The sequence below is a fragment of the Muntiacus reevesi genome, chromosome 13 (assembly GCF_963930625.1).
Source record: "Muntiacus reevesi chromosome 13, mMunRee1.1, whole genome shotgun sequence".
Classification (NCBI taxonomy): domain Eukaryota; kingdom Metazoa; phylum Chordata; class Mammalia; order Artiodactyla; family Cervidae; genus Muntiacus; species Muntiacus reevesi.
The window spans coordinates 19570140-19592498 of NC_089261.1; the positions used below are offsets into that span (position 1 = coordinate 19570140).

The window sequence follows — 22359 nt, forward strand, 5'->3', positions numbered from 1 at the left end:
GTGCTCTAGAGCCCAGAGCCCCAAGTACTGAGTCCACATGCTGCGACTACTGAAGCCAGGGAGCCTAGAGCCTGTGTTCTACAGCAAGAGAAGCCGACGCAATGAGAAGCCCCTGCTCACTGCAACTAGAGAAGGCCTGCATGCAGCAACAAAGACCCAGCGTAAACAAAAATAAATAAGTATTTTTAAAAAAGAAACAGACACAAAAAGGGAAGCTTTAAAGGGACAAAAGCAAGTATGAACCAATTTTTTTTTAAAATTCATATATATATATATATATATATATATATATATATATATATATATGTTTATATACATTGATGTGAGGGAAAAAACTCCAAAAGTATGTTCAGCAGATGACTAACAGAGGCTATTCTCCAGGAAGTGAGAACTGAGGAAGGAGACATTTTCTATCCTGTAGCCTGTAATGTTTATTAAAAAAAAAAAAAAAAAACACAACACCAATCACTTAAGATTATAATTATACTCAAAACTTTTCCCCCCCTTGGCCATGCAATGTAGCTTGCAGGATCTCAGTTCCCCAAATAGGTACTGAAAACCCAGGCAACAGCAGTGAAAAATCTCAAATCCTAACCACCAGGCTACCAGGGAACTCCCTACACTTACAACTCTTACATATAGCTCTTAGAGCTATACAGAATAAATAAGTCCATAAAGACAAAATGCAGGTTGGGGTGAGTGGGGAAATGAAGTCTGACTGCTGATGGTATAAGGTTCTGCCTAAAGTGATGAAAAAGTTCTGAACTAGACAGAGATAGTGGTTGCACAATACTGTGAGTGTACTTAATACCACTAAACTGTACACTTTAAAATGGTGAAAATTGTAGATCTTCTTTCTTCAAGATTCTAAGCTGGTGATCTAGTCAGTATAATTAACCAACTAATGAAAATGGTAAATATATATTACCACAATTTAAAAACGTACATTATGAATGAAAGAAAAAGAAAAGAATTTCTGATAAAAGCTAAAACCTAGCCATCTGGAGACTGACATTAATATTAATACTTTGAGGAGTGTCTCTAATCCCAGGGGTTCTGGTTACCATGAGCCACCATTAGCAGCCATCTCTGAGGCCTCAGAGAAAGAGACAGAAGAAAAGACATCATCTTTTTGCCACAGAAGTCAAAGATCATGGCTGATCAGCCATCAAGGGGGAACCAACACTGGTGAGAAACACAAATCATTCAATAGTAGTGGGAGCAGGGGGCATCAGCTAAGAATTCTATCTGGAACCCACATTCCTAAGCTGACTTTTATTTCTCAGCCAGTGCAAAAGAAACCCCAACATCTGAGAAGAGAGAACAAAAGGACCTAAAGCATGCAGCCAGGAAGAAGCTTTTCGCCCTCTGTGATAACACACTCATTCTAGAAGCTAGTCTTAGGTTCAAAATCTCTTCTGGGTCTCCAGGGACTGGGAGGGGCTGATAGCCTGACCAGACAGCCAGGAAGTAGCTCTCCCTACTCGGGAAAAGACGATTGGTCCACTTCCCCCACGCAGGCCATACAATACTCAGAGATGAAAGCAGAGGTTCCGATTTTCCTGGGGCTTTAAGGAGACTTGTCCACCCAATTTATAAGCTCTTTAGCCTGAAAAGGCTTTCCTCAGACAAGACTCAAGACCATAAATATCTCTGAAAACAAGTTAAGTCAACAAATAAGCTAAGTTGACTAGATTATACCAAAATGAGATGTGTGAGCCTAATGGTAAGCCAACACTCAAAAGGCAGTAGGGAGTGGTGGGGACTGGGGTATATAAGATCACTTGCTACTCATTTCTTGCTGCTTAGAGTCAGTCATCTGGAGAAGGAAATGGCAACCCACTCCAGTATTCTTGCCTGGAGAATTTCATGGACAGAGAAGCCTGGTGGGCTACAGTCAATGGGGTCACAAAGAGTCGGACACAAGTGAATGACTAACTTTCACTTTCAGAGTCAGAAACATGAGCCAGGAGAGCCAAGATATTTTATATAATTCTCTTGATTTTTTTTCTTTTTCACTTACTCTTCTGATTTTTTTAATGTTGGCAAATAATTACAAAAATATGTTCAATACTGCACAGGTCAAATGCCATGCCTAGAGGCTAGATTTTGTCCTAAGACTACCAATTTACAGTCTTTGTCCCAGGACCAAACAAATCTGTTCCTGTTCTGCAAAGAATGCCATTGGCAGTCAGCTTAAGACTTTCTTCTTAAATTCAGAGTGGCCTCTGAGAAGAGAATCAGTTTCTCTACAGCAGCCAAACAAAGCATGGTCTAGTAGGTAAGCATATGGACTTCCCCATCGAGCAGTACATGTGGCCTTAAGCAAGTTACTTAATCTAATCTGTACCTCAATTTTCCCATTTGTAAAATGGGGGTAACAAAAGTAACACAGAGGATTGCTAGGAGGTTTAAATGAATTTATATATGAAAAAGACCTATAGGAGCACACAGTAATTGAAATCCATTCATTATCACACATCATCATGAGCTACCATTGAGCCCCAAGGTGGGGGTTGGGGAGGAAAGAGGCTGGGATTCTTGAAATTTGTCTAAGCTCCTACCCCGGGCCTCCTTCACACCATCACAGGGCCTAGGCTGAATCTAGCCTCAGAGGGCCATCAGGTGGGCACAGGTGAGGGATACAAGAGGCTGAATCCTATCCCTACAAAGAAATCTGACCAACCAGGGACTAGGAACACTGCACATGAACATAAAGTAAAAAAGGCTCTCCACAACACTTCCTTTTCAGATGAACACGTGTTTTTTAAACTCATTTACAACATTTTGGAACTCTAATGCTATTAGTGATGCTATTATTGATGAAAATACCTGCTTTCATTTTACAGGACCTTAGAAGAGAAAAGTAGCCACAGTGCACAATTCTAAGGTTTCCTTTAGGAAACCCAATATCTAAAACTCCATTCTACAAGATTATAGGGTCTTAAGCTGTGGTTCAAGAGCAGGCTCACGAGTCCAAAACCCTCTGATACTGCATGCAAAATTTTGTGTGTATACGCGTACTTTCATGAAGCTCTCAAGAGGTCAAGCAACCTCCAAATCAGTCAAGAATCAGTTTAAAAAAGATCAGTTTGAAAGTAAAGATATGCTTTGCAGGGATATTCACCACAAAGTTCTTTTACTTGGCAATTTCCCAGAGTCATAAGATCTGAATTCACAGCATCTGCAGGGAATATACCTGCAATATAAAGTGCGATATACCTGAATTAATGAGCCTGTACACCAGCTCCCTCTGCTGGTGGTACCTGTTAAGCTACCTGACAGAGCTCCAGGTCTCACCTCCACTAGACCCCAAGAACTCAGCCCTGATCACTGAGCACCTCAAGGGCAGCAGAACAGTCTTAATATTTCTATATCCCAGGATCTGACATGATGTTTTCTAAGGGAACAAATGTACAAATGAACTAATTAACAAATCCTGGGTTAAGTTTGCAGCCATCAAGCAAGAGACTTGAATTCAGTTTTCAACTCCAGTGGGCAGATGGATTCACTTGAGAATCAGACATTAGACAAGGAAGCCCAAACATCTCTGAGGCCTCACACCCAAAAGCCTTACCAATGCCGTGACAGGAGGCAGTTCCACGCAATGATATCCACACAGGCACTCTGAAGGCTTCATCCTGTCCCTACTGTCCAGATATAGGTGACAGAGCTGTCACCGCAAGCAGGTCATTTTACCTCTCTGAGTCAACTTCCTCGTCAGATACCTACCACCTGCTGAGCCCTGCTACCTGGCAGGTAGTAAGCTTTCAACAGGGCTTCCTTGGTGGCTCAGATGGTAAAGAAACTGCCAGCAATTCAGGAGACCAGGGTTCAATCCCTCTGTTGGGAAGATCCCCTGGAGAAGACAGTGGCTACCCATTCCAGTATTCTTACCTGGAGAATTCCACAGACAAGGAGCCTGGAGAGCTCCAGTCCATGGGGTCGCAAAGAGCAGGACATGACTGAGCAACTAACACACATACATATAAGCTTTCAACAAATGTTATGATTACTACCAGACAAGGTCTCCCAGTGTTATTTCCTATTTCTTAAATACACTTCATGTTTGTACTCTGCCTAGAACAGCCTTCCCCCATCTGAAGAACTCTATGTAATCTCTGAGGCCCAACTCAAATCCCCTGTACATAACTGTCCCAGAGCCCTGGCCCTGATGCGGCCAATGAATGTCCCCTTACCCCACTCCCATGACCTGGGTACACACAGTGGCACTCAATTCCCTGCCTCCCAATTTCTTTTTGGCCACACCGCAAAGCTTGCAGGATCTTAGTTCCCCAAACAAGGACTGAACCCATGCACGGTGGTGAAATCATCAAGTCCTGGAGACCATCAGGGAATTTCCTCCTGATTTCTTTACCTGCCTGCTTCCCATTCCCCTATGGCCAACACAGCTGGTGCTCAATGAGCTTGCTGAATAATTAGGCCCTGGGAGGGAGGTGTGAGGGAGGTGGGAGGAAGGTTCAAGAGGGAGTGGACATATGTATACCTATGGCCGATTCATGTTGATGTATGGCAGAAACCATCACAATGCTGTAACGTAATTATCTTCTAATTAAAAATTAAAATTAAAAAAATAATAATAATTAGGCTCCACTTGGAGACCTCTCAATCCTGGTGGCCCACCTGAGATGGTCACCTAGAGGACAACCGGGATGAACACCCTATTCACATGAAACAGAAGTATGCTCTGGGGCAAAAAAGCCAGCCCAAGGCAGCAAGTCTCCTTGACCATGATGTCAGGAGTTTGTCCCCAAGCCCAACCACAGCACTACTGGTGCACTCTAAGTAGTGACACCTACTGCCCTCAATGACTGGGATTTTCAACACGTCCTAAGAGACAGTTCATTGTCAATGCAGAGCCAGCTTCCACTACGAGATCCCCTTGCAGGGATCGCAACGGTAGCCTCTACTCAAACACCCGAGATGGGCTTGTTTGGACTCGAGGTCCCTCTCCACACATGGATGTCCCCCCAGGACAGCCTGTACCAAGCTTCCTGGAGCTGAGCTACCCTCGAGAATATGCATGTTGAACAAGACCTGCCCAGCCCTCCTTAGCTGCCCAGCCCGAGGCAACCCCCTTGCCCACCTTCACACCCTCCAGGAGTGCCTGGGGGTCCTCGATGCCCTCGGGGACACACTTCTTGTTCTCCGGGAGGGATTCAAGTTTCTCCACCAGAGCTTTCAGGCCCTTCAGTTCAAACTCGGTGAGGTGGGTCCATTTGGCAGAGACCTCAGTGGCGGGAGAGCCAGTGGGCGTCTTGGGATAGTCGGTGGGCATCGTGGCGGACTTCACGCTGTCCTCTGACTCGTTCGACAGAGTCCTTTTGAGGAACCGCATGGCAGGGGCTTTGGGCTTCTTCCCGGGGGCCTCCTGGTCCTCGGACGGGGTGCTGGTGGGTGAGGCAGGGCCATCGGCAGATGCTTTGGGGGTCTTATCTGCACCCTCCTCCTCTTCCTCCTCTTCCTCCTCTTCCTCCTTCTCCTCCTGGGGCTGCTGCTCACAGCACTCCTCCTCCATCTCCAGCCAGGAATCAGATGAGAAGCCGTCTATGCTGGGCTTTCTTGGGGCATCTAAGAAAGGGGTCGGGGCAGGAGGCATGGAAGGAGAATGTCACAAGAAAGAGATGAACACCCCAAACTGCCTGCTGGAAGTCCCTGGAAGCCCCACTCGCTGTGCCTCCCCTTTACCCTGCACATGGAGTTCCTTCTGACGATTCTAATGGCCTTTGCCTCCCTCAGGCCCTAGAAAGGCTGCCATCAGCCAGGCAGAGCTCTGCTTTTCCCCAGTTGTGTGCATCCTGACAAGTTGCCTCACTTCTCTGAACACACCTGGTATTGTATCTTTCAATATGGGAAAAAAGGAAAGCAAAAATGAGCACATATTAAACAATTCCACACATATGCAATGTCCAGAACAGGAAGAAACTATACAAAGACAGAAAGTAGATTCGTGGTTGCTTAGGGCTGAGGTCAAGGGCATGGGGTGAGAGGAGGACATGGTAGCTCAAGGGTACAGAATTCCTTTGGGGATGATGAAAATGTTCTAAAAACTGACTGTGCTGGTGTCTGCACAACCCTGACACTAGACTAAAAATCACTGAATGGTACATATTTAAAAGGGTGAATTACATGATATGTGAACCATATCTCAAGAATGCTCTAAATACTTCCCTTGAACACTCATAGTGAGCATTAAATAAGACATCACAGAGCATTGTTCCTGGCACACAATTAGCACTCAAGAAATGAGGCGTCCCCTAAATATCCCCTTCTCTTTGGTAGGGGGAAACTGGCAAGAAAATTGAAGAGAAATGTGGGTACCAGTGACCCAAACGTGGCCTTAATACTTTCTATCAAGCCTGGAACAGAATAAGGAACTTTCTTCTATGGCCCTAAATTTTCAAGTGAGAGCGGTGACTCTCTCTTTCCCGGTCCTGGGGACTGCCTCAAAATCCAGCCTCTGGTCCCCAAGGGAACATGTAGCTACTGCAACCACAGAGGTCATCATACTACTTCAGGATCATTTCCCATCTCCTACCAGGCTGGAAGCTCCCCAAGAGGAGCCTGTGAAGATCTGGGTATTTTTGAACACCTGAATCACCTAATAGGGATGAAATGTCACAACAGAGCCCCTCCACCCCCCCCTGCTCCAGAACCCAAGATAGAAGTGAATTTCCAAAAGGCACTCCCCAGTCAAGAACCCCTACCAGCAGAAACATTGGTTCTCCATCACATGTCAAGCCTGAAACCCCTGGAAGTCAGGACAGTAGTCAAGAGAAGGAAGAGGTTTAGTAAGAGGAAAAAAACAAATCTAAACATCTTGTAAATCGCAGCAGAAATTGTTCAGGCCCTAAAGGAGATGGGCCGACCCCATTTTTCTATCCCATGATGAGAAAGATGCAGTGAGTGAGGCACAGTGACTCTAGCATCCAGAAGAAACCCTTGACTGTAGCAGCTCAGAGGCTGAGGGGAAGAAGCATATTCTTCCTACAGATTACTCTTTGAGGTGTCACAAGCTAGATACAACTTCAGGGTGGGTGCCTGTGAGCCAAGATTCAAGGACTGAGCCATTTGGGGGTGGGGGGTGGGTGTGATGTCCCTTTAAGTAAGTAATGGCAGCCGGGTAGGGCGTTGCAGCTGCAGTTATAAATGCTCTCTCCCTGCCTCTGTCAAAAACCACCCACGGCTCTGCCAAGCTGGCACCCCCAACTCTGGTCAACCCCTCCCTCTGGCTTATAACTGACCTGGGTTTTGGGGAACTGGTTGAATCTCTTAGGCCTGTTTCTATATAGACAAAAATCTAACCTCTAGTGCAGGGAGAAAAAAAATCAGTTGGTGGCCAGGGAGGGATGAAAAAAAAAAGGACCAGGAATCTTTGTTCAGTGGGGGCCCGTCTCAATAACCATGCCAAGGGACTAGCCCCTCCCCATCTCTGTATAACCAACCAGTAAAACCTGGCGACCACCAAGATGACTCTGTTGGAGGTCATGATTTCCTTCACTTACCACTATTTCAAGTGGGAAGCTAAGAAGGATGACTTCTCTGCCCCTCCTCAAGAGTCTCTAGGAATCTGCCCAATAACACTGGCTCAGAGGAATTCCTGGAACCCAGGACTCCCAAAGCCCCACTGAAAAAAATTACTTCTGGGAGGGGTATATGTATATGTATAGCTGGTTCATTTTGCTCTTCAGCAGAAACTAACAGAACATCAGAAAGCAATTATACCCCAATAAAAATTAATCTTTAAAGATAAATAAATAGAAATACTGACCTAGAGATGGAAAAGAAAATAACACTGCTGAGTATTAAAAACAAAAATTATTTCTGCTGCAGCTGAGCCGTTGAGGCAGCCGAGCAAGGCTCACTCACCAATAAGCATTGATTCTCTCTGGTATTCCTGAGTGAGGTAGGACCGCTGGGTCATACAGTACACGTATCTCTCCAAGACATACCAGCACATCTCATAGTAGAAGGGGTAACGGAATTTGGGCTGCACCTGAAAGCAAAAATCCAGGAGCAGAGGTCAGTTTCTGGGGGGCAGAGGGGAAAGGCGGGAGAGAAGGGCACTGGGGTGGGGTAGAGGGGAGTTCCTGGGAGTGGGAGTCATTTTCATCATCTTAGCAAGAGCACAAATGGTGTGAAAGAAAAATGGGGGGGGGGGGCCTGGGGCGGGGGTATGGGCTGGAGGGAAGGGCTGAAAGAGGCAAGATATCAGCATGCACGAATGAGGAGGAAGAGCGGGGAAGAGGCCTATGTGAGAGCGTCATTGCAAAGGTCCTCGAGTTTTGCACAGGGAAAGCTGTACGGGGTCCACTTTATGCTTCGGTGAGATGCAGAGAAACAGAGGTGTCCCTTGATCTGATGGCAGAGTGCGCGGGTATCTGAGGCTGCGAGCCCCTGCCTGATTCTAGCTACCACAGATACAGGGTCCTCGCCCGTTCTCCAAAATCCTTGCATAGATTCTACCACTGCTCCTTCCCACCTTGAAAAACAGAAATCAAACCCCAAACCTTACCCATTTGCAGACAGGCTGTCAAGCATCTCCTGTACTCAGAGGAGGCCACAACAGACGGACCAATGAGGATGGAGGGGGTGTGACCTCTCCTGCCATCAGGGGCGGGGCCTCAGAGGGGCCCACCTCCTGCGCCTGCCCCACGACACCTGGCACTGCCAGCCGTATCTCCACAGAGGACTCCCTCTGACACAAGTCCCCGGTGTGACCTGGGGCCGTCCTAACACTGAAGGATACACCCCCCCGGGTCTGGAGCAGGCGTCCAGCTGGAGATCCCCTTTTGACTGTTTCTTACAGGAGAGGAAGTATAGGTGCAGAGAGCTTGATGCATCAGAGCTGTGAAAAGGCCGGGGCCCCAGGGGGATTCCAATGGTTGGCAGCACGGGTTCTATACGGATGAGATGGCAGCAAGAGATGGGAAAGAAGCAATAACACTGATGGCCCTGGCATGGAGGTGCCTTCCAGAAACTACATCTCGAGCGGGCGAGGGTGGTGGGAGATGGTGTCTCCCACAGCTGGGTCCTCGGTTCTCCGAGACCACACACGGCTCCCACACGTCCACATTCACTCCTGGACCCTCTCACCGAGGATGCATCAGCCTTGAGGGACCTGTGCGGGGGCCAGAGACCCCCTCCTCACCTCTCCTGTCCTCTAGGAACTCAGGGAATTGGGTGTCAAGGAAGTGCACTCTCCCACCTTGCTTTGCTGACAACCAACGGGTGACATTCTACATCTGACAGGAAGGCAAATACAGACAGACCTAGACGCTCCCATCTACTCCATCATCCCTAAAATCCGGTCTTCCTGCCTCTCTTGGTGTCCATCCAGACAAGGCCCCCACTCTGCTCTCTGAGAGTCCCAGTTCCAGTTCCCATCCATCCCGGATCCCACTGACTCAGTTTCCCAGCTGCAAGACCCTGGCCCCACTTCTCCCATCTGCATCCTGGGTCCATCTGATCTCCCTGCCTCTGGGGAATGGTATGCTTTAGGATGAGATCCTGGCTGCCGCATGCTTTTGAGCTCCTGGGGAGATGCATGGAGTTGGGAATATCATTTAGTGGTTTCCTTGGCTCCAGCTTACTTTCCCAAGAACCCCAGTTTTATTGCTGGGAGAGTATTCATCGTTTTTCACAGTCATTGGATCAGTGTCCTCCAGAGTTTGAAAAGGAGAGAGGCTCTTGGGCCCTGTGGCCGTCCTGGCCTCCTGTGAAGAGAGTTTGGGGAGGGGGTGGTTCTCAACCCCACCCCACTCTCACTCCAGAACAAGGGCCAAGAGATTTTGAAACAAATCGTCAAAACCTACAGAGCAAGTTGAGGACAGGCAGGCCTGCCTCTTCTCAGACCCTCCCTCGCATCTCCTGACTTGATTGATAAAACTCTCAAGTTATTTTGACTTTTCAAATTTGAGAAACCGTCTGAGCCACTCGGCCCTAACGGGCACCATGGCACCTGAGAATCTTTCTAGATTAGGAAAAAAAATTTTTTGTAGTTCCGGAGAGGAAGATAAGTCTCCCCTCATCATTGCTGAACCCAAGGGAAACCAGCTGGGTGAAAACAAATGCTGATGAAAGAATTTTTTTGTTTTTTTTTTTTTGTTTTTTTTTTCCAAGAGAGCACCGCAGGAAACAAAATTTGCAAAGAATTGACTTACAAACAGGTTGTCGCCTTCCACCCTTCGCCTTCAAAAGGTTTCAGCCACATGCCTGGGAACATTAAACACACGATTGCTCAACATTACTTGTTGACACATTCGGAGCCTCACCAAATTGAGCTGATCATTGAAAGGCAAGGCAGTCAGAAAGCATGCAATGCTCCCAGCCTGGGGGAGTAATCAATCTCTCAGTGGGTCTCAAGGGGTCAGTTTGAGTTCCCAAAGGTCCATTCGAGTGGCACCTGGCCTAAGCCCTTCCTCCTGGAGCTGAGTGACCTCAGGAGATCAGAATCAAAGATGTTTCGGTTCATCTAGGACCCCAAGGTCTCAAGGACTTGAGACACTAAAATATGAGGGTGGGTGGAAGTGTCTTAAAAATTGTTTTTCTCCTGGAAAAAAAAAAAAAGTCAATGGAAAAAAAAAATCCAATGGTAGGGGAAAGGTGAGAGGAAGGATAAATTATCTGCAATTTCCAAATAGATTCACTAGCTGAGAGGGAATGGGGCGTGTTGGCATTACCTTTCCTGAGAAGGCTGTTTTCACTAGAGCCATTGGGGGGGAAAAGAAAGATAAATATGAGAGACGGCAGTTTAGTGATCAATTGGACCATTTCTATCCTTTATCAAGCCAACTGGAGTTAAAAATATGGAGTGAGAATTGTTGAGATGCTATCTTCAAATAATAAACATGCGACACATCCAGTCTTTGGTTAGCTCTTCACCCCTCTGCTTATCTTTAGAATGAGAGAGGGAAGATGGTCAGGAAATGAAAAACGCCAGTCCCAGAACACCTGCACCTATTCATGCTTGCTTTATGGGCAGCAGGGTGATCACCTCTCATCCAGCCCAGAAAAATTCAAATCATGAGAGCCAGACATGCTTCCTAAACATTAGAGAACATTGGGGTTCCCCTGGTGTCTATGGGGAGGTCCCCCACCTTGGGCCACAAAGGCAAATGATTTTTCTAAATCAAGCCCACACCCTAGGGTTTAGAGACTGATGGTTTCCTCTGTCCCGCCCCCAGCATTTGGTTTCCAAGCAAATCCATGTTTTCGGACTCTTGAAAAACTATTTTTAAATGGCCATAACCTTCTTAAGAAAGTTCACAGGGATATAAAGAATTAAGCTGTAGCGAGCTGACGAGGAGCAGCCCTGGCATTTTATCTGGCTTCCAGGGCTCTCTTCCCAGCATCTTTTGTCTGCTTTGGCTCCTAAGACATAAACAATTGGGCCTTGTAGCCAAGCCCTCTCCAAAGACCAGAAATCAAAGCAGATTAAACAGCCTGCTGCTGGTTCCCGCCCAGCCTGCGCCCCAATCCCCCCACCCCACCCCCGGCCTCTCCCCCTCAACCCCCCGCCCATCCACCTGCTTCAGAGAACCAGATGGGATGCCCACTGAGACGATAGGGAACAGTAGGCCTTGGGGGAGGGGGCCCTGCCGTGCTCATCTCCATGTGGGCGCGATTTTCCACAGCAGCTCAGCATGGCGCTGGGGGTTCCACTTCATTACCCTCCCTCCCGCCTCCTGCTGATGGGGGAGGGGAGCTGGGCTCCTAACAGAATGACGACAGGACCCCAATCCACGGAGAAGTAGGATCCAGATTCCCTCTGGGGGAGCGGGGACAGCTGCCAAGTGAGTTGCTGAAGCCTTTAGAAATATCCCAGCCTGACTCTGGCTTTCAGGAATTGCCTGGAAAGTTGTGTGCTTGACTTCTTTCTCCTTTGCTCTCCCACACCTACCCGTCTGCTCGCAAACAAACCGGTCCATTCTTCAGGGGCTGGCCAAAGGACAGTTGGCCAGAGTCCCAGACAGCACTTGACCCAGACTACAAGTTGACCACTGGCACCCAAATGGTGCCTTTCTCTAGAACACCATGGGGCAGCAGCCTCCAGACCAGGGCTAGGACTGGCCTCCCCAAGATCAGGAGAGGGATGGTCAGCAGGCAACAGAAGAGGGGCATGGAATTCCACAAAGCAGGACCCCCGGGATCCGGGCATCCCAGCTGCAAATCCACCAGGCTGAAGATATGCACGCGCCCTTGTGAGCACACCTGCCCACTGAACACAGCATAGAGTGGTCCCCAGGGAACCTGTGGACGAGGCTCCTCAACATCGGGACTACTAAAAAGGTCAGTGCACACAGAGTGGCTAAGACTTTCATCCATGCATGTGATTCCAGGAAGACCAAGGCCCGGAAACAAGACCAAGAAAGGCAGGACGCCTGAGCACAGAGCATCTGCTTCTATGAGAGGGTCCACGAATGGCAACCCTCTCTGGGGCAAAAGTCACTTCCAAGGCAGAGCCCGAGATGGCCGGGTGTGGTCCTCCCATACAATGAAATATAATCAAGCCATGGGAACAAAGCAATGACAAACACCACAACCGTAGATGAACCTTGAAGATGCTGCTAAGTGAAAGAAGCCAAACAGAAAAGGACAGGTTATACGATGCCATCTCCATAAAATATCCAGAACAGGCAAATCCAGAGACAGAAAACAGACCAGTGACTGCCAGAGGTTGGGAGCGGGGAGTGGGGAGTGACTGCTACTGAGGACAGGGTTTCTTTTTAGGGTGATGAAAACCCCTTTGCATTAGAAGTGATGGTTGTGCAACATTGGCACATGCTAAACGCCACTGAATTGTGCACTTTGTGTGTGTGGATTACATCTCAATTAAAAGGGAGAGAAGACATTTGAATAACTGTTAAGAATGAAGAAGTAGGCCTTTTGTGTCCTGGTTTCCCACTCTCAGACCTGTCTCAGATGCAGGGGGACACTGGGTCAGTTTCCGGCATGGAAGGGCCAGTGATTTTCAGAGGAAACTTGTGGAATGGGAACAGAGTGGAGGACCCAAGTCAGGTGTCTGAGCCTCGGACTCTGCTCCTGGGGCGCGAGGTGGGGGAAGACTTCGTGTCAAGAAGACAAGAGATCCCCCAACAGCAGCAAGCAGACACTGAGACGGAGCTCAGAGACAGTCCCCCAGCGGACTCACAGATCGATACTGGCTTCTTCAGGGTCCCCCCATGGTCAAGATCTGAGCTACTTCCCAAGGTCCTAACCCCGCTCCAAGCTACCAGCACAACCATGAACCACCAACCCCCCCCACCCCCACCCCACTCCCTTGCATCCCTTTATACACGTGGGAAGAAGGAAGAGCCAGGGTTCCTGACATCCACGGTGCTTTCTCAAGAGATACTTCCTCTTCGACAAGGGGGTTTTGGGCACCACGGGTCTGGAGGTGAACAGAAACACCCGGGGCTCTGGGTGGAGGCTCTCGTGGGCACCCCCTGCCCCAGAGAACCAGGACCAAGACCTGGCTTGAGGCAGGGAACTCAGGAGGGACAAGGGGCCAGGAAGGACTTTGGAAGGACTGCCACGTGTGCCCCGAGGACCAGGCAGAGCTCAGGGGCTGGCACGGTCACAAGAAAAGGAAGCCGCCTCACCCGCGTTCTGTCCTCGATCTCGTAGATCCGCAGCTGCATGGGCACGTTGAAACTGTGCAGGATGTTCCCGCCGAACACCAGAGAGTCTACAGGAGTGTAGACTGCATGGATCCAGCCTGGGGTGGGGAAGGGCACAGAAGGAAAGGGTCAGCAGCTGGCCCTGTGGTAATACCCCACTAGGCCTGCACATAGGATTGCGTGGAAGGCCCGGGTGAGCACCCGAGGATGCTCAGGCTGTGTGATGCAGATAGCCGAGCTCCTAACTGTCCTGGAGGACCCAGACCTGAAGCCCCACTGGACCACTGCAAGCCAAGACCCCTGGCTAGCTCAAGTCCAGCCAGGGGGGCAGCTGCAGACCAGCCTCTTGTCCTGAATACCTTGGTGACAAAGTGTTATGAAAATCCCAACTGTAGATGCCAAGAGACAGGCTGTCCCCTGCCACTGCCAGTCAGAGAGCTGGAAACCCCTCCCTCAGACTACTCATGGCCTGAAGCCTCTTCCGCATCATTCCAGAGATGCCTCATCTCAGGAGGAGTCAAGGATTACTCAGGGATGGCTAAATCACAGATGAGAAGACTGAGGCACAGCAAAGTGAAGCCAGTTGTAAGGATCGGAACCCAAGGAATCAGCCCCCGCGCTTGGCCCATGACATGATGGCTAGAGGCAAAGCAAGCCGCCTAACTCCTCCAGTGAGTAACTAACCCATCTCAGACTGATCGTGTTCCCAGAGCTCAGCAGACCTCCCTGCGGCTGCCAGCTACCACATTGGACAGTGCAGAGCTGGGGGAGACGGGGCGTTATACCCCACTCTCCTTAACAGATGCTGAAGCTGAGGCTAAGAGAAGGTAAGTCACTCGCTGAATGACGTCACAGCTGGTGAGCGACAGCATCTCGGTTTTTAGATGCTGCATCAGAGGCTTAGCACAGGTCCTGGGAGTCCCAGGAGACAAGCTGGCAAAACACGGGAGCAGAAGCAAAGAGAGAAACAAGCAAGACAGAGGCAAAAAGACAAGGGCACGGGACTCCCAGCGAAAGACAGGATCAGCAGAGGGGAAAGGGGACACACGGGTGACCTGAGATTCTGAGCCTTCTACCCACAACCTGGAGCCTAACTCATTTGCTTGAAGGAAAATTACAGAGGCCTCCCCGCCCATCCCTGAGCGGGAGCAGATCCAGCCTCCTTCCTCGGTGAGCTGAGCACGCCAGCCCTGAGTCAGGGTCAGCAGCGGGTGGCCACGGCTGCCGGGAGCAATGCTATCACCTGGGAGGAGAGCCCGGAGGCTGCAAGGCCACTGCTGGCATCTGTGTCGACACTCTGGGCGGCTGGCCCTCCCCTGCTGGGGACAATAGGTGGGACAGAGCTGGTGGCACGCGGGCTGCGGAGGGCAGGGGAACCCGCCAGCTACCGGCATGGGAGCGAAGGCTTTATGTAACCCAGTTCTGCTGCTACCTCCCGCATCTCTGGCAGCATCTGTGCTGGCCAGGTGTGCCCTTGTGGCGTGTCCTGGGCGCCTTCCCTGCCCCCTCCCCCACTCCGTGCAGCCTCCAAAGCCACAGTTCCCACATTTGCTTCAGCCTCTCCGCCTCAGCTGTGGACCAGCTGATTTTCTCAACTGTACATTGTTTTGTTTCTACCAAGCAGAGCCATGCTGTCTGTTATGATTGTGGTTACCACCATCAGCATTATTTAAGCAACACTTCCCAAGGCTGGGACCTAGCACAGCAGGACTCGGGCAGGTACTCGTGGTGAGGTGAAGCCCAAATGGGACAAGGATTCCTGGGTCCCCTTCCTATGCTCCACCTCCCACCCTATGAAAGCTCATGCCCGGAGATGGAGATTTTCTCCAGGGCTGATCCACCGCGTGGCCTGGGGCACCTGACTGTCCCCACTCCTGGCCTCCACGTGCCTGTGTGAAATGAGGAAGACCACTGCTTCCCTTGTGAGTAAGAACTCAAACCATGTAAGCAACTGCTGCTGATATTCACTGCAGTCTCAGCCATCACGAGGGCTTCAGAAAGAACAGCGGCCACATGAATCTGCGTTCATCAGCCCTGGACTCTCCCTTCTGGAAAGGCAGACACACCTGACTTACAGCTATCCCTCTGATGTGAGAGGTGCTATTGCGGGCGGGGCTGGGGTGGGGGTGAGGGCAGGGAAATCTGTGCTCCCAGATATTCCAGGGGTTCTAGAAGCTTCTCTTCACCCTCCTCTCCAGGCTGGTTCCCTGCAGGTGGGTCAGGCAGCCTTACTTGGATTAGAGTTGCTGCCCAGCCCCTCTCACATCTTTTTTTTTTTTCTTCCCCTTCTCACATCTTAAATGCTTGTTCTGGGACTTCCCTGGAGGTTCAGTGGTTAAGACTCCACGCTTCCACTGCAGAGGGTGTAGGTTCTATTCCTGGTCGGAGAACTAAGATCCCACATGCTGTGTGGAACAGGCAAAAAAAAAAAAAATTTTTTTTAATAAAATAAATTACCTCTGAACGACCAGGGAGGGGATGTAATAAAATTCAGAAGTCCCATCTGAACCCACCCTCCCGATGGTGACTCATTCACTGCACCCCAGGAAGCACCAGGGAACAGGTGTCCCCAGACTGGCAACTGTGCCAAGGAGACTGGCATCTACCTCCTGCTTCTGGGCCAGAGTCTCCAACAATATGAAGGTAATAACAAAGGCTATTCAGGCCAGGCAATGGGAGACAGATCCAGTCATGGAAGGAAAGCAGGCAACCCAACAAAACCTACTGACAGGTGTGTTCTCTGGGACCTGAGGGGCTGAGAAGGCCAGACCCACAGCCCAGCCACTCAGGATTCAGAATGCAAAGGCCCTGACCCACATCTGTCTATCTCAGTGGCTACTACAGGGGTGTGTCCACAGTTCACAAAACTCAGGGTGCCTCCCAGAGGCCCACGGCCTGCTGCTTTCAGGAACATCCATGAACACCCTGTTTTGGGCCAGGCCCAGCAGCTGCCAGCACGGCCTCTCCATTCCAGGACCTCCTCGCTGGTACCAGGCCATGGGCTGCATCACAACAGGGGTGTGTAGAGTTTGACCTGCCTGTGTTATCACAACAGGGAAGTTTCACAAGGCTATCTGAATTGGCTTCCACTCCAGAAAAATGGGCTTCCCTGGTAGCTCAGACCATAAAGAATCTGCCTGCAATGCAGGAGAGCCAGGTTCAATCCCTGGGTTGGGACAATCCTTTGGAGGATGAAATGGGAACCCACTCTAGTATTCTTGTGTGAAGAATCCCATGGACAGAGGAGCCTGGTGGGCTACAGTCCATGGAGTTGCAAAGAGTCGGACATGACTGAATGACTAACACTTTGCTGGTAAATGAGACGATGGCCCCCCCAGACCCCATTTCCACCTGGGCCTAATTGGCTGGAGCTGAGCAGCAATCCTCTGGGCTGCCAGAGGCCTCCACCCCAGCCTGCTTCACTGTCTTTCTTTCTCTGCTTGCTCTATACCCATTTTACAGATGGATCATCTCAGGTCCGAGCCATAACACACTGTAAATAGCTGTGAGTTACTGTTTTCTCAGACTGGCCCAAGTCTAGGAAATGCCTGGAGCTACTATGAATTTTACCACCAGGCAAAGATGACTGACTGAGGGAGTCTTTCCCAGGCGCCTGTACTGGGCTCCACCATCCTACTGCTAGGTGACTGGCTATGCACTCACGATGGAGGAAATCTGTCTCTTGACCTCCCCAGCACCTTTCACACTGCCAGGTGGACCCTTAAGAAAGTCTATTAAATGAGCACACAATTATCCCCAAGTCATGGAGCCAAGAAGGGGAACCAGAGCCCAAGTCTGCTGACCCCCAGGCTGCAGGAAACCAGGTGGGATCTGAAACCAGACACACTTGGGCTCCCATCTTGCCCTGTCACTTATAAACTGCGTGACCTTGGACTAGTGTGTTCACTTTTCTGGACCTTAGGAACCTTCACTTTTAAAAAGTGGGTGGAATGGAACTTCCCTAGAGAAGATGAGGATTCAATCCCTAGTCAGAGAACGAAGATTCCACATGCCACAGAGCAACTCAACCCAAGTGCTGTAACTAGAGAGCCCACGCGCTGCAACTAGAGAGCCCACGTGCTGCAACTACAGAGAAGCGTGCGGGGCAGTTTCCTTATGTACAAAGAACTTATGTACATAAAAGGATCATTACTCAGTAATGTAAGTTTATTATTATTAACTACAGTTCTCCAAAAGAGGACCTGGACATAGGTCAGATCAAGCAAAGGAAAAAGTCACCAGGTCCACTGCTGAGTTCCAACTCCAGCTTTCCTTACTCCCAATGATCAGACTGAATCTTGGGGATGCCCGACCTCCCCAAGACTCTGGACTCTTGACTCTGTGTGGACTGGCAAGGCCATTGTAGTCCCTCCTCCACCGTTGAGAGCTGGCCAGTTTAGCGGGACAAACCCCAGCCCCTTTATCTGGGCCATCTTACTCCTCGGTCACCTTCGACAGTCTTCCTCTTCCAGGCAGCTTTCCTGGACTACCCAGGAAGGAAATCTGAATAACCACCACCTCTGAAGCACAGCTAGCACCAAACCCCTTCACCCTCAGACAAAAGAAGGCTCAACCAAGTCTCACAAAAATATCATTACATTTGACATCTCCCTCTCCCACCAGCATCTATCAGCTTGCGCAGGGCTGATGGGGAGGGAGGCCTGAGGCCAGCGTGAGGCTGAACACGTCTGAGGTCACCTGAGGTGAAAACCCAGGTCAGGGGTGGGAAATGCCAGAGTGAGACTCTCCACTTTCCACACCCAAAAGCTCACATATGCAGGGGCGGGAATCCCCAAGGCCCTCTCTCCCCAAAGCCACATCCCAGCTACCACAAATCTCAGATGTGTGTTCGCTTCAGAGGGTATGATGCTAGCAAGAATCCCTGGGCTCCCATGAGGACCCAAGATGCTCAGTGACCCCAAAACTCTGGCCCTTTAGTTTTTACAGGTTGGTAACAAAACAAGAAAAATGAAGATGGTATAGTCTCATAGACTCAAACTAGTGACTGTTCTTTATTCTGGAATTATGTACTGTCATCTTTTTTAATGTCAGAATAGTCTTCCTTTCATAAAACAACAGCACAAACAGGTGACAGGTTGTTGTTGTCATTTTTAAGTAATGCCCATATTTAGCAAAATTACAAGGTTCATGAAATCAATGCCTGGAACCACATGTACACCCTGCCCCTGAGAAGGTGACAAATTTCAATTGTCTCTATTTTTCTTCCCAAAAAATCCAGGAAAAAAAATCCTAGAGTCTCACTCAAGACCCTTAGGGCCAGAAGCCTTTGCTGGGATCTAAATAGATTCCTGCCAGCTGCAGTTCAAATCCACATCTCTTCTTTCTGCCTTCAACACACAGTCATACCCCAGCTGGGGTTTACATGGCTGCTTCTTGAGACCTTTTCCAATCTGCCTAAGTCACCAAAATTAACACCCTTCCCATCCCAGATCTGGGGAAAGCGATGAGCCACCTCCCAGTTCAGCAAAGACCCTGTGAGAAAAAGGCCTGTCTTCCTTGAAAGGCTGGGAGGCGTGGACTCAGGGGACAGAGTTGGGAGGAATCTTTTTTTTATGGCCACAGCACACAGCATTTGAACTCGTGCCCCCCTACAGTAGAAGGGTGGAATCTTAACCACTGGACCACCAGGGAAGTCCCTAGGAGGGATCTTGAGGGTCTCAGAGCTCAGCCTCACCCTGCCCCCATTGTAAAGATGGGATAGTTGAGACACAGAGAAGGAAAAAGATTAACCCAAAGTCACAAAGACAACAGCAAGATCAAGAGCACACCAGCCTTCCTTTGAATCCAGCAGGGCCAATCCTCCAAAACCCAGTGGCCCTGAACCCACTGCAGATTACCACCTCCTCCCCGCCTCTCCACACACCAGCCAGGGTATGCTCCATAAACACTGCCCACCAACTATAATTCCTTCCTGTCTCAAGCAGGGGTCCCGACCCTCCCCAAGTCAAGCAGGTCCAAAGATGGATCCGGGGCCCTGACAACAAAGTGACCCCCACGAAACCCTGAATCCCAGATTTCCTGACCAGTGAAATCTCTGCCCAACTTTCTAGAAGAACCCACGTGTGCAGGTCACACACCCCCATGGCAGGAATTATCACCACAACCACTCCTTCAGTTGACACTACAGCTTGGTCCAGACCCAAGGCCAACTCCAGTCCAACTCTCAGAAACTTAAGTGTGACTATCTTCTCCATCCAATGAATCTTATTGGCCTCAAAAGATATGCCTGCCCTAAGATCCACACTTACATTCAGCAGCAAATTCTCTGCAGGCTCCTTGGCATATAACCTCTACTTGTATACTTCCAGTGATGGGGAGCTCATTGCCTAGCAGAGCAAGTCAGTCCAATACTACTTGGCGATACCTCTTCTTCCAGATGATCCTTCAACTGCCTGACAGCCATTACCATACATCTTCATTTCCGCAGTGAAACAATCCAATTGCTCCTTCAAATTTACCTCAGTTCAGTTCAGTTCAGTTGTTCAGTCATGTCCGACTCTTTGCAACTCTCTGTGACTCACCTGATGTGATATCCAGACTCTTTTCTCTCTCTCCAGGTTGACTTCTCCTCCAAATTACAACGCACAAGGAACACAATCAGGTGGCCTAACCCTCTCACTCACTCTTCTATCCAGTGGGACTGTTACCTCCCCTATGCTGGGTAAAACGCTTCCACTAATGCAGCCTACGGTGAAGGAAATGGCAACCCACTCCAGTAGTCTTGTCTGGAGAATCCCATAGGATTGCAAGAGTTGGACATGACTTAAAGACTAAACCACCACCAAGGCAGCCTAAGGGTCCCAGGTCCCTGGCCACATCCACTAGTGACTCAGCCTGTAACTGGCCAAAAGCCCTCAGCCCATCTCCCAGGAGATGTAGGCAAATAGGTCTTGGCTCACTCAGTCCTCACTACTACCCGGTAAGTCTCCCATTTTACAGATGAGAACACTGAGGCACCAAGTAAGTCTCCCATTTTACAGATGAGAACACTGAGGCACCAAGAGGTTAAGTCATTTCCAGGAAGTCACAGCTGGTAACCATCAGAGAAGGAATTTGAATTAGGGCGGGGTATTCTGGCCCCAGGGCCCATGCTCTTAATTACTGCCCTCTGTTGTAGTTATGGAGCTAATTATTTTGGGGGGAAGGGGAGAGTCCAAGTGCAGGAATTGACCTTGAGCCCAATTACATTTCATCTCATTCTGCAGGAAGGAGGCTGCCACTCTGGGTGCATTTCCCTCTACCCAGGCTTTCATGGGGTCTGTCCTTCCCCTGGACCAACCCTCCTCTTCCCCCTCCCCAGCCTGTAGGGTACAGTCACCCCTTCCCTCCCCACAGGACCACCCTCATCCTCACTATCAGAAATCTCAGCAGGACTTCTTAGAGGAAGGCATTCAAACTTCCCCAGACTGGGAGGGCTCTGGCTTTCTCCCAGGAGAAAATCCTAGCCCTTGGGCAGGAAGAAACAGGTAGGATGTGAGAGGTTGTTTTTCCCCTGCAGCCTGAGGCCTGCTTCTCCTGGAGACTGCCCAAGGCCAGGAGGCCCAGAGAGACCCCATCGCCTGGCCTAAACCCCTGGTCACAGGAGGCTGCTAAGAGACAGCCCAGTCAGTGCCAGCCTCACAGGAACCTACCGGAAGGGATGAAAAACGTGTAGCCCTGTTTCAGCTCAATTCTTTGGCATCGCTCCACACGGTCACCCAGGAAGATGTCGCTCTGTTTGCCTGACAGCACCCACTCCTCATACAGTGCCAAATTGTGCAAGGTTGGAGGAATCAGCCAAAAGATCTTAGGAGGGAAAGGAAGCAATCGGTTAAAGATCCAGGCCAAGTCTCTGATTTCTTCCAGGCTCTGCCAACAGCCAGGAGACAGCCCCACCTGCCTGGGAGCGGAGAGGATGGGGGAGGACCCATCCTCGCGGGCCCCTCTAGGACCAGGCTCCCCAGAGGGTCTCTGAAGGGGCAGGGAGGGCTGTGCTGCTGGTCTGGGAGGCCTCCTGCCTGCCTTTAGAGAGTCTTCATTCCAGCTGAAACACCAGGGTGGAAAGACTTTCTAGATTGGTTAGAACATTCTTTCTCCTGAGCCATGAGCTTATAGGGGGAGGTGGGGTGAGGAGAGAAAGGGGGATTTAAGTTGTATGATAAAATGGCCGAATAAATAAACCCAGCTTGCGCTCGCTCTGGAGAAGGAGGAAAAACATCTGGAACCAAGTGGGGTGACTTTCTACCCAGAATTTCTCCCAACATGTTTGGTTAAAACACATGCACATGCAGACCCAGAGGAGCAGGACGGCACACACATATTCTCAAGGAACACTCACGCCCATGCAGGGACCCCTCCGTTCCCATGTGGACAGGCACACAGCGGCAGACACAGGAGCATCCTGAACGCATGCCTCACCTCCTTTCCCTGGGTGATGTCTGTCCCTCATGGAAAATGTTCTTGGAGGCAGGTGGTGCCAGCAACTAGACTTTTAAGTTAAAAGGTCACAGTGCTGGAGCTGAAACTATAGCTGCGGGAAGTGAATGCTGGGGGGTTCTTGGGAGCCAAATCTGGAGTTCTAATGTGGCCTAAGATGCTTCCCAGTTGGTGCAAGTGGTAAAGAACCCACCTCCCAATGTAGGAGACATAAGAGACTAGGGTTTGATCCCTGGTCGAGAAGATCCCTGGAGGAAGACATAGCAACCAGTTCCAGTAT

General features: G+C 49.8%; 1 protein-coding gene across 5 annotated transcripts in view; it reads right to left on the bottom strand.

The window, feature by feature from the left end:
* KDM2B (lysine demethylase 2B) overlaps positions 1-22359 on the bottom strand; it is a 114284-nt gene that overhangs the window by 55648 nt on the left and 36277 nt on the right. For all 5 annotated transcript variants that reach the window (XM_065903867.1, XM_065903868.1, XM_065903869.1 and 2 more), the window contains 4 exons: positions 21296-21449; positions 13626-13741; positions 7891-8017; positions 5108-5592 (listed from right to left, as the gene is read on the bottom strand). In XM_065903867.1, coding sequence (XP_065759939.1) covers positions 5108-5592; positions 7891-8017; positions 13626-13741; positions 21296-21449 — 882 coding nt within the window. The remainder of the gene's footprint in view (positions 1-5107; positions 5593-7890; positions 8018-13625; positions 13742-21295; positions 21450-22359) is intronic.